The sequence below is a fragment of the Pistacia vera genome, unplaced genomic scaffold (genome assembly GCF_008641045.1).
Source record: "Pistacia vera cultivar Batoury unplaced genomic scaffold, PisVer_v2 Contig343, whole genome shotgun sequence".
Lineage (NCBI taxonomy): Eukaryota > Viridiplantae > Streptophyta > Magnoliopsida > Sapindales > Anacardiaceae > Pistacia > Pistacia vera.
Genome location: NW_022196161.1, coordinates 807189 through 824813, shown reverse-complemented (window position 1 = coordinate 824813; position 17625 = coordinate 807189). Strand labels below are relative to the sequence as shown.

At 33.3% G+C, this 17625-nt stretch overlaps 1 protein-coding gene and 2 pseudogenes across 1 annotated transcript; 2 read left to right on the top strand and 1 right to left on the bottom strand.

Moving 5' to 3' along the window:
• Positions 1–213: 213 nt before the first annotated feature.
• On the bottom strand, positions 214–5509 carry LOC116138675 (annotated as a pseudogene).
• A 1373-nt stretch (positions 5510–6882) lies between these two features.
• LOC116138738 (cytochrome P450 83B1-like) lies at positions 6883–8539 on the top strand. The gene is made up of 2 exons (XM_031424423.1): positions 6883–7765; positions 7902–8539. The coding sequence occupies exons 1-2, from the start codon at positions 7127–7129 to the stop codon at positions 8508–8510; spliced, it is 1248 nt and encodes a 415-aa protein (XP_031280283.1). The 5' UTR covers positions 6883–7126; the 3' UTR covers positions 8511–8539.
• Positions 8540–13487: 4948 nt separating this feature from the next.
• On the top strand, positions 13488–17318 carry LOC116138674 (annotated as a pseudogene).
• Positions 17319–17625: the final 307 nt, after the last annotated feature.

The following is a 17625-nucleotide window of genomic DNA, read 5'->3' as shown; positions in this document are numbered from 1 at the left end:
TGTAATATAATATATATATTTTTTAATATAAATATAATTATTACTATATAGGGATAAGTTCTTTAAGACAGAACTAAGAAAAAATATAATTTATTATAATATATAGTTTATTTTTATTTATAACTATTTTAAGTAAGAAATATAATTTTTTATAACTACATTAAAATTACTTTTATATAAAGTATTACGGTATAGTATAACATGATGCAACAATCACCTCCCATCACCGAAGTCCACTAGTACGTGATCTCCAATGATGCTGTCAAACCCAGGCACAATTAAACCTCTGGCATCACCATTTTGATAAGCGTTGGAGGTGTCACAAAGCAAGTACTCTGTCTCTTCTGGTACCAGTTCAGGATTAACATCCCACGAGTGTTTATTCTTAATCCATCTAATTTTATTGCTAGTTCTCTCATTAGGCCTCTCACCCCCTTTGACTCTTAAGCACATTTTCGCAATCTCACACACTTCCTTCACCTGCTCTCTATTCCCATCGTTTACTCTATCCTTCTCAACAATTTCAAATAAGTAGCCCTGTTTCAGTGAAGTTATAAAGTACATAACCAGACTTCTCTCCTTCTCAGTCCTATCAAACAAAAGTGTCTTCTTTCCTGTCATTAGTTCCATAAGGACAACTCCAAAGCTATAGACATCACCTTTTTCTGTCAGTTGACTAGTATGCAAGTATTCTGAGTCTAAGTACCTAAGTGTTCCTTGTACCATTGTCGACAATTGAGTTTCATCAATTGGAACCACTTTGAAGCTCCAAAATCAGACACTTTTGCTGTGAAGCTGTGGTCTAAGAGTATGTTGGTGGACTAGTAAAAGGACTTCAGTCTCTAAACAACAACCCAAAAGTCTAACCACATTTCTATGGTTGATTTGTGAGAGCACAACTACCTCATTTACAAATTGTTCAGTCTGGCTTTGATCTGTCATTTTAGACTTTTTTTATGGCAATTGGGGTATTATCTAATAAAAATCCCTTAAATACTGTGCCAAAGCGTCCTCGGCCAATGATTCTATCTTCAACATAGTTACTGGTAGCCTTCTTGAGTTCTTCTGCAGTGTAGATTTTTGCAGTATCAGAAGACCCATTTCGTTTGGAGAGCTGCTGTTGCAAAAGACAACCATTTTGTTGAAAAAACTTCTCTTTCATTTTGATGAGCTTTCTTTTCTTCATCACCAAGTAGAGCCAAGAGATACTCACAAGCAGAACTATAGAAAGTATGCCAACACCTACATTTAAAGCATTCGAAACTGTTATACCATAATATTGAATCACAATATCAATGTGCTCATTCGGTTCAACCCAAAAGTGAATCACATGCCCACTCAACTTCAACTGGTTCAGCTCTGACATAGAAAGTAACAACTCTCTCTCCACTCGGTCCAGCAAGCATGGGTGGCAACACTTTAAGGGGAAAGGTATGTGTCATTATCTCCTTTTAACTACCACTCTTTTTGGTTAAATCTTTCTCTATTTGGCCCATTACTTAAATACATGCAGCCCATTTTTCCATTTAGCTTACTCTTCATTCAGTCCGTACACATGCACATCATGCATATTGACTCTTCATTCGACTCTTTGCTTAAAACATGTATGCCATGCATGTCATTGCTCCAGCTTCAATCAAATGTTTTCAACTACAAAGTCGGTCACGTCAACTGGGCCACATAGCCCTCGAAGGTTTCAACTATAAGTCGGTCACGCCAACTCGATCACAAACTCCACTTGACATACACCTTCGATTGGCCCAGACCGACTCATAAGTTTACACCTTCGATCGGCCAAGCCCGATTCATGAGTTTACACTCTCGATCGGTCCAGCCCGATTCATGAGTTTATACCTTCGATCGGCCCAGCCTGATTCATGAGTTTACAGCTTCAATCGACCCAGCCTAATTAATGAGTTTACACCTTCGATGGGCCCAGCCTGATTCACGAGTTTACACCCTCGATCGGCCTAGCTCGATTCATGAGTTTACACCTTCGATTGGCCTAGCCCGATTCATGAGTTTACACATTCGATCAGCCTAGACCGATTCACGAATTTACACTTTCGATCGGCTCAGTCCGATTCATTAGTTTACACCTTCGATCGGTCCAAACTGATTCATAAGTTTACACCTTGGATCGGCCTAGACCGATTCATAAGTAGACACCTTCGATCGGCTTAGACCGATTTATAGATTTACATATTCAATCAGCCTAGACCGATTGAAGGACTTGCACCTCAAATCGACAAGTCATCGACCCAATCCACACAACGATCCATCCGACCTAACGAGTTGCTATCACTAATCCGCTCAGTGTGCACTCATTCGATTAAATCTACTCTATAAGCTAAATACTCTTTAACTTAGAGAGTGGGGGGCTAACTGTTAAGGCCAAAAATCATCTTGGGCTTGACGAGGCCCAATAACGAAATAAACATATCACGGCCCAAGGCTTTAACCCAATCTCGATTGGGCCTACGCTTAAAATCACCTTGTGAACTACCCACTCTATGAGTTGGGCTATCCTATAAGTTAAGCTAAACTGGGTTTCAACCCACTAGCTTACAACAGTCTATAAATAGGAAATCAGAATCCCATTCTATTTCCTCTTCTACTAAGATTCCAAATCTTACTCAAACGATCAAACTTGATCTGATAAGGTCAATAAATTATATCTCTTTCATGATAGGGATTATCTCCCAAAATAGGACTTAGTGTCCTACTAAGATTCCAAACCTTATTTAAACTATTAAACTTAATCTGATAAGGTCAAAAATCATATTTCTTTCTTGATAGAGATTATCTCCCAAAAAAGAGGACTCAATGTCCTACTAGGATTCCAACCCCTTGGGTTCACTATAAAAACAGATATTTGCCTTCTCATTAGACATGCAATCTCCCATAGTCAATCTACACTACTCAAAACCATCTATTTGCTCCTAAAGTTCTTGTTCCCAAGAACCCGACGCCTCCGCCGTAGTCCTAGCTTCTGACAAGACTCCTAGTAATTCTTCATCTGCTTAATTCTTATCAAATAATTTCTTTCAGCCTGACTGACTTGAGCATCAGAGTGCCTATGGCAGACACCACCCTGGTGTTTTCCGAAAGCTTCATGCTTGCCCTTTCATGTGTGCAAGTCTAGCGGATTGTCAGTGGCCTCAACCTCACGGGATCATACCCTATTTTCATGACGATAGATTTTTTGCATCTACACCTTGTCTTTATCATGAATATAGCAGATTGTCAGTGGCCTCAACCTCACGGGATCAGACCCTATTTTCATGACGATAGATTTTTTGCATCTACACCTTGTCTTTATCATGAATATGTTCAAAGAGGGTACCATTATTGATAAATTCATAAACTAGTAAAGGGACTTCAGTCTCTAAACAACAACACAAAAGTCTGACCACATTTCTATGGTTGATTTGTGAGAGCACAACTACCTCATTTACAAATTGTTAGTCTGGCTTTGATATGTTATTTTGGACTTTTTTATTCCCTTAAATACTGTGCCAAAGCGTCCTCAGCCAATGATTCTATCTTCAACATAGTTACCGGTAGCCTTCTTGAGTTCTTCTGCAGTGTAGATTTTTGCAGTATCAGAAGACCCATTTCGTTTGGAGAGTTGCTGTTGCAAAAGACAACCATTTTGTTGAAAAAACTTCTCTTTCATTTTGATGAGCTTTCTTTTCTTCATCACCAAGTAGAGCCAAGAGATACTCACAAGCAGAACTATAGAAAGTATGCCAACACCTACATTTAAAGCATTCGAAACTGTTATACCATAATATTGAGATGATAAACGAGAAATACAATTGAAGTGGGCTGTAATATTATCTATTTATACTTTTATCTCTATACTTGCCTTAATGGCTTCGTAATCATTAAGTTTCAGTTTTCAAATATGGGAAGATATTAGCATCTTCTGAGGAACTAATTATTTACTTCTGATTGTCACATAACAAAGCGGCCATTTGGAAATTCTAGCAAACGCGTTCCCCGGTTCATGAACTACTACTAATGAAGTATACTAGTTCTAACTATTAATGAAGGTAGCTGTACCCTATTTTGGAAAGAGTGGCTTTAAGTTTTCTTATTTTATAGATGCCCTAAAATATGGGTGAAATTATTTGACTAGAAATATATTAACAATTAACGTGTGCTTTAGGAATGTCCCGATGAAATAGCTTCACCAATTTGGTGGCGTAAAAAAGAGTGAACAATAGTGTTCAGAGAATGCTTTTTGACGTACTAAGAAACAAACTGAAAAATTTTAGATACCTTTTTAGTCAGATATTGTTTGGTAGAGAAAAAAAATTAGGATAAAACATATAAAGATTACTACTTTTTAAGAAAATTAATTATCAGTAATTTTTTTAGAGACTTTTATTAATTAAATAATAATGTAAATGCTCTTTTGTGCATCTAATACTTACAAGTTTTTTTCCTAATCAGAAAATAATTAATATGCTTAACTTAACCACTACTTTACTTCAAAGTAATTTCTACAAAAGAAGTCTTGAATACACATGAATTATAGCATGTAATACAACATACATAACTATTGCATCAGTTATCATAATAATGCATCTTCTGTGTATGGTAATACAGTACAGAAACTTACCAGTAGAGACCTTGACGACTGGAAATTGATTGGGTTCACAACCTTTTCTATCACCTCTTCCGTTCCAGTGGTAGCCCTTGGGGCACTCACATTTATAACTCCCTATTTCGTTGACACATGTATGTGTGCAGTTATGAAGTTCCAGATACTCGCATTCATTAATGTCTTGAAAATCCATTGAAAGAAAGTTTATCACTTTAGAAAAACGATTTAGATTTAGAATTAAAATGCAATTTAATTCATCTAGAGAAAAGTACCTTGGCAACCATTGGAGAGGTAGGGGTTCCCTCGGTAACCACTTTTGCACTCGCAAAGATACAGGCGTAATTTGTTGATGAGTTGCTTTCATTTCCACTAATGGACTGAAGAAGTCCCATTTCTTAGACATGAAAACTAATAAACGTTCTAAAAAATCATGGTATATTTTTCTTAAAGTTTAAGAAACATAAATGGTATATTATCCTATATCCTACTGACACGTATGAAAAACAAAATTGGATGTTAAATAACAAATATACTTTTATCACAGAAAGGATTCTTTCGATAAAGATATAACCGTATCTGTAATAGCCACATTTTGTAAGAGGAACAAAACAACCCGGCTCAAAAGGAAATAACAAAGCCCAGAGAAAGTCCAACGAGCACATAGATAAAAGGAAATGATAGTATTTGAATGGTTGAGATCACATTTTAATTATAGTGATAAAAGGAAATTAATCACATACCCCCCACCCGTTTCATCTGCGACAACCCAAACTTTTAAACGCAAAAATTGTCAAAAAATATTTTTATAAATATTAAAATTATTAAAATAATATTAGTAGAACAAAACGGTCGGCGTATCACCGTTGAGCTGCCGACAACAATAATACTGGTCATCGCCAATAATGAGTCTAGCATCACTATCGACTCCATAGATTGTCGTCTGATTTATATAACGATGGAAATGGAGAAGCTGCCGGCAACAAATACATTTTGCCGGAAAATACAGTAAAGATTCTGTCAACCTTTTCCAAGCCTCTTACAGTTGAACAATTGAATTCTTAAGAAGCAAACTTAATTTATATCCTAGGCAATTAAGCTTGAAGGGGTGTGAGTGAATATAAGAATTAGTATTGTACAATCAGCAGCCCAAGTCTTTGTAAGCAATCCAAGTCAGTATCAATGACAAAGCATTTCAGCTTTGCCTATTAGATCAGCATTAAATTCTCTTATCCGACTAGCGTCTATTGTTGCGTGTCAAAGCTAAAATCTAGAAATATTTTGCACATCTCTATATACCTTATCCTTAATTATGCGATAAAATCAAAGGAATCATTTTTTAGCTAATTTTCCACGGCTTTAATCCGTTTCTTGACAGCATTGAACATGACAAAAAATTTCCATTCCCATTGTCAAAGTGTATAATAATTTATTCTTCTCTTCCAATGAAATTTTATTGTCTTTCTATAAAGATAAGGTAAAAAATTGGAACTGATGCATTACCTAATACTACATTTCGTTTGGTTTGACACCAACAAAAAAACAAAAAAAAAAAGTTAGATTGGGCCCTTTGTTTTGGATGATATTAGCCCTTTATTTTCCATTACGTAAAACACATTATTATTTGTATGCTGTCCGCTCAATATTGAAGTTGGCAAGTATATCACCACGTGGTGGCAAATCCGAAGGCAACGAGTTGATTTGAAATTAATTAATGTATAAATAATAAATATTTAATGATCATAATCATTAATTAATCTCGTAGTCAGATGACAACTCCTTTATTATACTGAAAATTTTTCGTAAATAATTTGAGTTGAAGCCTGGAGATGGTGATTTTAAGAGACGTGGCTAAACCAAAGGAGCCTGTCCAGCTATTGCTCCATTTGAATGAAAATTGAAGCCCTTTTGGCCAAACATATGTAAATATTTTTTTTCTGGAAGGGTTTTAATTTACACATTAATAACTTGAAACAGTAGTAGAAGCATGATATTATAACTATTTGATAAAGTTTATTCCACAAATTAAAACATATTAAAATTCACACATTGAAATAATTGTACTAATATTTTATATTAATATAGATACATTGAATTTGATAACAATTTTTTATTGATAAAAATATAAAACACCAATAGTAAGATTGAAATAATTTGACTTAACAGCTTTTAATGTTGATGAAATACATTAAAGTCTAATTGTTGATCAACTCTGAAGTCTATTTATTGAGGTTCTGGTTTTGCATTTGCTGTGTGATTGAAACATACAACACAATGGAATTGCTAATCATCCTTCTCTTTCTTCCTATCTTCCTCTTGTTTCTTCTCCAAAGAAAAAAAACCCCCAAAAGTATTCGTTTGCCACCGGCCCCTCGGGGTCTTCCCTTACTCGGCAATTTGCACCAGTTTGATGGTTCAAACCCTAAGAAAGTGTGGAAACTCTCTCAAAAGTATGGCCCCCTCATCTCCTTGCGTCTTGGTTAGGTGCCAACCATATTAGTTTCATCAGCAAAAATGGCTAAAGAGGTCATGAAGACACAGGATCTGGTATGTTGTAGTAGACCTGCCTTACTTGGTCAGCAAACATTATCTTACAATGGCTTAGACTTAGCATTTGCACCCTACAATGATTACTGGAGAGAGATGAGAAAAATATGTGTTGTTCATCTCCTCAACTCAAACAGAGTGCAACAATTTCGTCCCATTCGAGAAGATGAAGTTTCTCGTATGATGGAAAAGATATCTAAAGCTATTGTTGCTTCTAGACCAGTCAACTTGAGTGAACACATGATGTCTCTTACAAGTACCTTTACTTGCAGAGTTGGTTTTGGAAAGAGGTACGAGGAAGAAGGAATTGAAAGAAGTAGATTTCATGCTCTACTTAAGGAAACTCAAGCCTTGTTTGTAAGCTTCTTTTTTACAGATTATTTTCCTTTCATTGGCTGGGTTGACAAACTCACAGGAATGATACGTCGTCTCGATAACAACTTTAAGGAATTTGACAAGTTTTACCAAGAGCTCATCGAGGAGCACTTAGATCCCAACAAACCTAAAAATGTTCAAGAGGATATAATTGATGTTCTACTGCAAGTACGAAAAGAGCGTGGATTTAAAATTGACCTCACTTCGAATCACATCAAAGCAGTGCTCATGGTATTTATATTTCTCGTTCATAAAGCAAAATTTCTCAATTTTAATTAGTTTTCATATATACTGTATATTTTAATTAGCTTCAAAATACAATTTATATTTTTCATTCATTTAGTTATTTTCTTTTTCTTTGTTGCAGAATGTATTTGTTGCTGGCACAGACACCAGTGCAGCTACCGTGGTTTGGGCTATGACCTACCTGATGAAAAATCCTAGAATAATGAAGAAAGTTCAAGAAGAAATTAGGTCTGCAATTGGAAACAAAGGTTTTGTAGATGAAGATGATGTCCAGAATCTTCCTTATCTTAAATCCGTAGTGAAAGAGACAATGAGACTGCAACCAACAGTTCCCTTTTTAATCCCAAGAGAAACAATTGAAAAGTGCATCATAGAGGGGTATGAAATACCGGCTAAAACACTCGTTCTTGTGAATACATGGGCTATAGGAAGGGACCCTGAAGCTTGGGAGAATCCAGATGAAATTTGTCCAGAGAGATTCATAGGGAGTTCGATTGACTTTAAAGGGCAACACTTTGAGCTAATACCATTCGGAGCTGGTCGAAGAATTTGTCCAGGTTTATCTATGGGAATTGCGATTGTGGACCTTGCACTTGCTAATCTTCTTTACAAGTTTGATTGGGAAACTGTGACTGGGATGAAGAAGGAAGGCTTAGATTTCGATGTTCTACCAGGTATTACCATGCACAAGAAAAATGCTCTCCGTCTCATGGCTAAGTACTATAATTGATAGCAAAAAGATGAATTAAGTGTTTAATGTTGACGAATCTGAATGATTCTACCCTTGGCTCCAATTCGAAGGTTATAATGGCACTATTTTATTTTATTATTTTTTTTTTTTTTTATAGTGGGGTGGTGTTACTAATAAATAAGTTTTTAATAATTTATCAAGTTTATGTGACTGATGTCCGGCAACATGTATATATTTTTTAATAATACTATACTTACAAAGATCTCCATACAAAGTAATGTGGTAAAAAATAAATCTTTTACCAATAACAATAACAGGTTAAAAAATATATCTTTTACCAATAACAATAATAGGTTCAAAATGATCGTTAAAATTTCATCTACGTGATAAAATGGATGGACATTAATTGAACACCCATCAACTATATAAAATTATAGTAATACTACACATACAAAGTTGAGATCCTAATTTTGTATGCTAAATGACGTGATAATTTATGTGTCAACACTAGATTGATTATATAGAAATTATTTACTTATGTCATTATGCTAAAATCAAGATGGTGCTATCAGATAACTTGTCATATCATTGAGGATATAAAGTTAGGATCCCAATTTTGCATGTTTAGCATTATTGACCCTATTATGATAGAGTTTGTTAATGAAGAGTTGATATATTAACAGTAACAGCGATAATATTGTCTTACAATGCTAAAGATCCATTCAATGCTTTTGAGCAAAATGTAGCAGAAGCAAGGGACACCCGTCCCTATGAAGAGGGACGTCCGTCCCAACTCCAGAACAAGTTGCTCCAAGGAGGATGACTTCTAGAAAATTAGGGACGCCCATTCCTAAAGGAAGGACACCTGTCCCTGTATTCTCAACTCCATAACAAGCCGTCCCAATGAGGATGACCTCATTCTTGTGCCTGTTTTGTCTTCTGGATAATCAATGCACATTTGAAAAAGAACAAAAAGTTAAGTTTCAGAAGTAGTTGGACTTTATTGTAATTGTGTAAAAAACAGTTATTTGTAATCTCGCTCAGATCTGTATTCAACAGTTCTGGTAATTCAGTTAACAGTGGTTCTAGATTTTTCTCTCAAAATTATCTTAATTCTCGTAATTTTTTTTTCACAATTCTTCAAATAAAAGATTTTTTTAATACATATCCTATATTCTTGCCAAGGTTTGGACCACCCATATTCAGAATTTGTTTAGTTAAAAATAAAGATAGGTTGATAAACACTTCTCATAACTTTCTCTTACAAACGCAATGTGGCATCTCGTAATTGATCAGACAAGACTCATTGTTGGATAGACAAGACCCAATACGAGCTAACACGTCAGATTTGTTAAAAAAAGTTAGAAAGAAGGGTTTGTTAGTATAGTATTACATTTTAATTAAATTCGTCCCTCACAACTCAAATCCCAAAACACATATTAACATTTTTTAACGAAGTATTTATTATTAATGGGGTCATATTAAAGAATATGATAGGGTGAAAATTAGGGATGACGGTTGGGGCGGAATCACTATCTTCATCTCTATCACCAAATAAGTATGGGATTTCTATCCACGGCCCCATCATGGAATTGCCCAATTCAGTCTCAAATGGGGATGGGGATCCCCATTAAAACCTAATCTGGTGCATATTAAAAACATTATGATTTATATTAACATTTTAAAAACATTTTTAATTAATATTCACTCCTAATAGCTTTCTTTTTTCTTTCTGGCAGGCTGTTGAGAAGTTTAACGTCCCTAGATAGATACTGACATTAATTAAGATTAACATAATGTCCTATGGTAATTATATGTAAAACATTCAATTAAAAGGTAGCTAAATGAATATGTTTAAACTTGGTGTATTTATATACTTTTAAGTTTTGACATTTAAGTAATCAATTCACTATAAAAGTATGATTTGTGAAATATGTAACGTAAAAGTGAAAACTGATTTTGTATTAAATCAGTTTATTGAATTAATGGTCCACAGTTTGTTTCAATTTCTTTTCAATTTTTGCAACTATTATAACTAGAGTTATGGCAGCCATTAATTTTGGCCATTGAAGCTTGATGGGAGCTTTGGCTATAAATTGAGATTTTGGTCCTTAGACTCATACACTCAACTCAAACAAAATACATTATTATATTGAGTGTTCTGAGAGCTTAGAAGAGCCAGAACGCGAGAGAAAATAGTGAGTGTGATTGAGAGCATCAATGGCTGGAGGTAACTTTCTTGTTTTTTCTTTAATTATTTTTGATCCCTTTAGTTTGTCAATTCCGTATTTAGAATAAAAGATTATTCAACATTTTGATGAATTAATATAAAAATAATTCACTATCATTTAATATGTATTTATTAAGTTGATTTTTATATTAATTCATTCAATCATATTTTCACACGTCACTTTGTATGAAAGACTTTGTATAGAGTTTTTATAAGTGTAGTATTACTCTTTTTGAGTCCTTAGATTAAAATATTTGAATAGTTAAGATTACATCTTAATTACAGTATTTTCAAAATACATTAATTATGCAAGTTATATTGAATTTCAACCACCCAAAATCCTTGATATAATAGCTCATAAATTGTGTCATATTTAATTTATGTCAAAATAGTGGTGCTTCTAAACCTTCCAATAGCACTGGACTACAATTCAATGTCTATAATAATGATCTTCTTAGTTGTTTTATGTAGATGCTAATGTCTATATTATTAATGATAATGAAATAAAGTTGTTTTTTTTTTTTTTTCAATTTTTTTTTTTTTTTTGGCGCATAGAGTATGTTTGGTTCTCGGGATTGGATTGCATTAAAGGGATTATGAGGGCTATTTTAAAACTAAACCCTGTTTAGCTGGGTTGGAACTTGGAAGGAGAGAGGACAATATTAGAAGTAGGGAGAACTCTGCACTATTAAACCAAAATTAATCACATACCTCCCACGGGTTTTATCTGCAACTGCAATAACCCAAACTTTTCAAAAGAAAAAAATATATTTTTGTAAATATTAAAATTATTTAAATAATACTAATAGAATAAAACGGTCGCATGTCACCGTTGAGTCACTGACAATAATAATGTTGGCCATCGCCAACAGTGAATCTATCATCATCAACGACACCATTAAATAGATTGTTGTCTGATTTATATAACGGTGGAAACGGAAAAGCTGTCGACAACAATATTTTGCCGGAATCCAGTAAAGATTATGTCAATCTTTTCCAAGCCTCTTACAGCTGAACATTTTGAATTCTTAAGAAGCAAACTTATATCCTAGGCAATTAAGCTTGAAGGGGTGTATGAGTTTGAGTGGATCAAAGAAAAAGATTTGTACAATCAGCAGCCAAAGTCTTTGTTGGCAACCCAAGTCAGCATCAATGGCAAATCATTTCAGCGTCTATTGTTGCGTGTGAAAACTAAATTCAAGAAAGATATTTTGTTATATGTGATATTATAAGAATAATTTGCACATCTGTATGTATTTTCTCATTAATTACTCAATAAATTCAAAGGAATCCAGCTTTTCTCTATTATCATGCGCCTTTTACAAACTTTTCAACTGCTCTAATCCGTTTCTTGACAGCATTGTACATGACAAAAAATTTCCATTCCCATTGTCAAATTGTCCATTAACTTATTCTTCTCTGCCAATGACATTTTATTTTCTTTCTATAAAGATATGGTCAAAAATTGGAACTGATGTATTACCTAATACGCGTCCTTTTTATAAAGATATGTTGATTATTATTGCACATGCCATTAGGGTTTGTCTATTTATTCCATCGTCCAACAACCTATATAATCTATTTATTTTTAGAATAATACTGAACTTACACAAACTTTACATAGTCTAAAAGACCTTCCTACAAAGTAATGTGTTAGCAATATAAGCGTAATATCACATTACTTTGTATAGATAACTTCATATAAAGTCTTTGTTAATGTAATATTATTCTTATTCAGAACAATATCATTCATTTTTTTTTTTTTTATATATGAAATTTTTTGAGTATAATTAATTGGAAAAAATCTTCCCCAAAGTAAGAATGAACCATGAAATTACTTTAATTTGTCCATTTCATTATAAATTAAATACACACTCATTGTTATCGACAACATTTTTTAAATTAATTAGTCTGAAATCTCGTCTTGAAATTAAATTGATTAGGTTAATATTTTCCATATATAAAACATATTATTATTTGTAAACTGTACGCCCAATATTGAAGTTGGCAACTGTATCACCACGTGGTAGCCAATCCGACGGCAAAGAGTTGATTTGAAATTAATTAATGTATAACTAATAAATATCTAATGATCGTAATTATTAATTAATCTCGGAGTCAGATGACAAATCCTTTATTATACTGAAATTTTTTCGTAAATAATTTAAGTTGAGGCCTGGAGATGGTGATTTTAAGAGACGTGGCTAAAACAAAGGAGCCTGTCCAGCTATTGTTTTATGGAAAATAATACAGTTATCGATGGTAGTACACCGAATTTGTACACTGAATGACGTGATAAAATTCTGATCATTGATTAATTTTAACTTAATATTAATCAACGGTCAAGATTTTGTCACGTTATTCGATGCACAAACTCAGTGTATTACCGTCGATGGATATAGCATTACTCATTGCTTCATTGGATTGAAAATTGAAGCCCTTTCGGCCAGACATATGTAAATAGATTTTTATGGAAGGGTTTGAACGTACCGATCGATAACTTGAAACTGTAGTAGAAGCATGATAGTATGATACTATAACTATTTGATAAAGATTCCACAAATTAAAACATATTAAAATTCACACACTGAAAAAATTGTAATATTTTATATTAATATAGATACATTGAATTTGATAACAATTTTTTTATTGATAAAAATATAGAACATAATAGTAAGATTGAAATAATTTGACCTAACAGCTTTTAATATAGATGAAATACATTGATATCTAATTGTTGATCACCTCTGAAGTCTATTTATTGAGGTTCTGGTTTTGCATTTACTGTATGATTGAAACATACAACACAATGGCACCGATAATCATCCTTCTCTTTCTTCCTATCTTCCTCTTCTTTCTTCTCCAAAGAAAAAAAACACCCAAAAGTATTCGTTTGCCACCTGGCCCTCGGGGTCTTCCCTTGTAAAATGGACGGTGAATACCCATCAACATCATCTATATAATATCCTTATATTATATAGGAACACAAATCATACATAATAATTTCACGTAATTAAACCGACTTGATTGTGTGTTTTGATCTTTAACTTGTCATGTTATCTATCTAAATCGTTTTTAATGTCACATCAATTATTCAAATCATTGTTAATATCACATCAATTTGTAAGTTTAAGTTTAATACTATCTCAATATTTGTCCTAATCTTTAGATTAATAAAAATAGAGGGTTGAATGTCGAATCCTTTTTATTTCTATTATTGTTTCAAAAAAAAAAACAGCATTGTTACTTCCCTCATTATTTTCCTGGGATATGTTTGCTAATTTCTTATTACTTAAATTTGAGTTGACATATATATAGACAATTATTGTAGAACGAGAGTATATCGACTATATTTGTATAACATTTCTCTCTTTTCAAATTATATAATTGCTTTTAGATATTTTTTTTTCTGATATAATTTTAGTTTAATAAAAAAATATGTGTATATTCATATATTGCTATTTCAGTGATTAATGTATTTAGGCTGATTATACAAGATGGTGATAACAAATTTAATTAATTATTTGGTAAGAAAGGAGCATTATACCATTCCAAGGTTAAAGAAGAAGCCGTGAAGCTTTGAAAAGCTTATATGTGGAAAAATTAGATTGCGGTTATTGTCTCTTAAATTCAGAAGAAACCCAGAGCCCTCTCTACTTTACAAAGATAGGATATGCCGGTTGCTAGAGATGGATCTTCTTTTGTTGCTTGCTTGCTTTGTGATGCATAGTGTATAGACCTTTTGACTTTTGTGATCACCTGCTTTTTTGTCCTTCGGGGCTTGTTTTTTATGTGACCCCCCGCCTTTTGTGTATCTCTCTTGGACTTGTCCAAGATGATCCTTCTTCTTTGTATTTTTTTTTTTTTTTTTTAATGAAATTACCGGTTTACCCAAAAAAATCTTTATAATATTTAAATCTTCTTGTATTGAGGATGGTTTTCTAAAATTCTGTTATTATATAATATCGGCGATAAGCGACATTGCAAAAATATAGACCGCTAAAATTTTGTGTTTTTGTAAAGACGAGTTAAAATTGAAAGTGATACAATACCGACTACATGTTAAATGGTTTCTTAAAATTGAAAGCTTTTAGTATACATATATACCGAAAAAATTTAGAGTAATGAATAAGACACAAACTATTTTCTTTAAAAAAATAATAATAATAAAGAAAAGAAAAGTTAATTTTATCCTTTGATTTAAATGGTACTTTGATCAATGCGATTAAAGGGGCGGTGGGACTTGACAATATTTTTTATTTTTTATCAGCACAAAAGTTAGAACACATGAATGTTAAGAATAAAGTACTAAGACTGATTAAGTAGATGATGGTAACATAATTATAAAAAAAGTTGTTTAATTTAATAAAGAAAATATATTTGTATTATTTTAATGAATTAAAGAGAGAATATGAATCACCTTAGATGGTCGAGCGAAGTGATTGAATAGAAACTCTTGAGATATTATCCATGAGGTCTTGAGTTCGATTCACCTTGATCGCGTGATTGGATATAGACTCTTGAAGTATTAACAATGAGATTCTAAGTTTGATTCATCTTAACCATCAGATTTATCCAACTAATTTCAGAGTTATTTTATCATACGGTATTTTAGTTTTTATTGTAAGTAATAAATTGACTTTTGTTTCAACACAATGAAAAGTAAAACTTGAAAGTTCTCCAATATCTAGAAGCGTCTCATTTCCCTTAGTTTTTAGAATAACTGAAGTCTATTTATTGAGGTTATGGTTTTGCAGAATAACATAGTAGAATGGCATTCCTTACCATCCTTTTCTTTCTTCCTATCTTCCTCTTTTTTCTTATCCAAAGACGCAAAACCCACAAAAATTATAACATTTTTTATTGATAAAAATATAAAACACCAATAGTAAGATTGAAATAATTTGACTTACAGCTTTTAATGTTGATGAAATACATTAAAGTCTAATTGTTGATCAACTCTGAAGTCTATTTATTGAGGTTCTGGTTTTGCATTTGCTGTGTGATTGAAACATACAACACAATGGATTGCTAATCATCCTTCTCTTTCTTCCTATCTTCCTCTTGTTTCTTCTCCAAAGAAAAAAAACCCCCAAAAGTATTCGTTTGCCACCGCCCCTCGGGGTCTTCCTTACTCGGCAATTTGCACCAGTTTGATGGTTCAAACCCTAAGAAGTGTGGAACTCTCTCAAAAGTATGGCCCCCTCATCTCCTTGCGTCTTGGTTCGGTGCCAACCATATTAGTTTCATCAGCAAAAATGGCTAAAGAGGTCATGAAGACACAGGATCTGGTATGTTGTAGTAGACCTGCCTTACTTGGTCAGCAAACATTATCTTACAATGGCTTAGACTTAGCATTTGCACCCTACAATGATTACTGGAGAGAGATGAGAAAATATGTGTTGTTCATCTCCTCAACTCAAACAGAGTGCAACAATTTCGTCCCATTCGAGAAGGAAGTTTCTCGTATGATGGAAAAATATCTAAAGCTATTGTTGCTTCTAGACCAGTCAACTTGAGTGAACACATGATGTCTCTTACAAGTACCTTTACTTGCAAGTTGGTTTTGGAAAGAGGTACGAGGAAGAAGGAATGTGAAAGTGAGATTTCATGCTCTACTTAAGGAAACTCAAGCCTTGTTTGTAAGCTTCTTTTTTACAGATTATTTTCCTTTCATTGGCTGGTTGACAAACTCACAGGAATGATACGTCGTCTCGATAACAACTTTAAGGAATTTGAAGTTTTACCAAGAGCTCATCGAGGAGCACTTAGATCCCAACAAACCTAAAAATGTTCAAGAGGATATAATTGATGTTCTACTGCAAGTACGAAAAGAGCGTGGATTTAAAATTGACCTCACTTCGAATCACATCAACAGTGCTCATGGTATTTATATTTCTCGTTCATAAAGCAAAATTTCTCAATTTTAATTAGTTTTCATATATACTGTATATTTTAATTAGCTTCAAAATACAATTTATATTTTCATTCATTTAGTTATTTTCTTTTTCTTTGTTGCAGAATGTATTTGTTGCTGGCACAGACACCATGCAGCTACCGTGGTTTGGGCTATGACCTACCTGATGAAAATCCTAGAATAATGACGAAAGTTCAAGAAGAAATTAGGTCTGCAATTGGAAACAAGGTTTTGTAGATGAAGATGATGTCCAGAATCTTCCTTATCTTAATCCGTAGTGAAAGAGACAATGAGACTGCACCACAGTTCCCTTTTTAATCCCAAGAGAAACAATTGAAAAGTGCATCATAGAGGGGTATGAATACCGGCTAAAACACTCGTTCTTGTGAATACATGGGCTATAGGAAGGGACCCTGAACTTGGGAGAATCCAGATGATTTTGTCCCGAGAGATTCATAGGGAGTTCGATTGACTTTAAAGGGCAACACTTTGAGCTAATACCATTCGGAGCTGGTCGAAGAATTTGTCCAGTTTATCTATGGGAATTGCGATTGTGGACCTTGCACTTGCTAATCTTCTTTACAAGTTTGATTGGGAAACTGATGGGATGAAGAAGGAAGGCTTAGATTTCGATGTTCTACCAGGTATTACCATGCACAAGAAAATGCTCTCCGTCTCATGGCTAAGTACTATAATATAGCAAAAAGATGATTAAGTGTTTAATGTTGACGAATCTGAATGATTCTACCCTTGGCTCCATTCGAAGGTTATAATGGCACTATTTTATTTTATTATTTTTTTTTTTTATAGTGGGGTGGTGTTACTAATAATAATTTTTTTAATAATTTATCAAGTTTATGTGACTGATGTCCGCAACATGATATTTTTTAATAATACTATACTTACAAAGATCTCCATACAAAGTAATGTGGTAAAAAATAAATCTTTTACCAATAACAATAACAGGTTAAAAATATATCTTTACCAATAACAATAATAGGTTCAAA

Excerpts from the sequence above, each read along its gene's own strand:
- LOC116138738 (XM_031424423.1), top strand. The coding sequence starts at position 7,127 with ATGGCTAAAGAGGTCATGAAGACACAGGATCTGGTATGTTGTAGTAGA. Across the intron at positions 7,766-7,901 it reads ACATCAAAGCAGTGCTCATG|AATGTATTTGTTGCTGGCAC; the intron begins GTATTTATATTT and ends TCTTTGTTGCAG.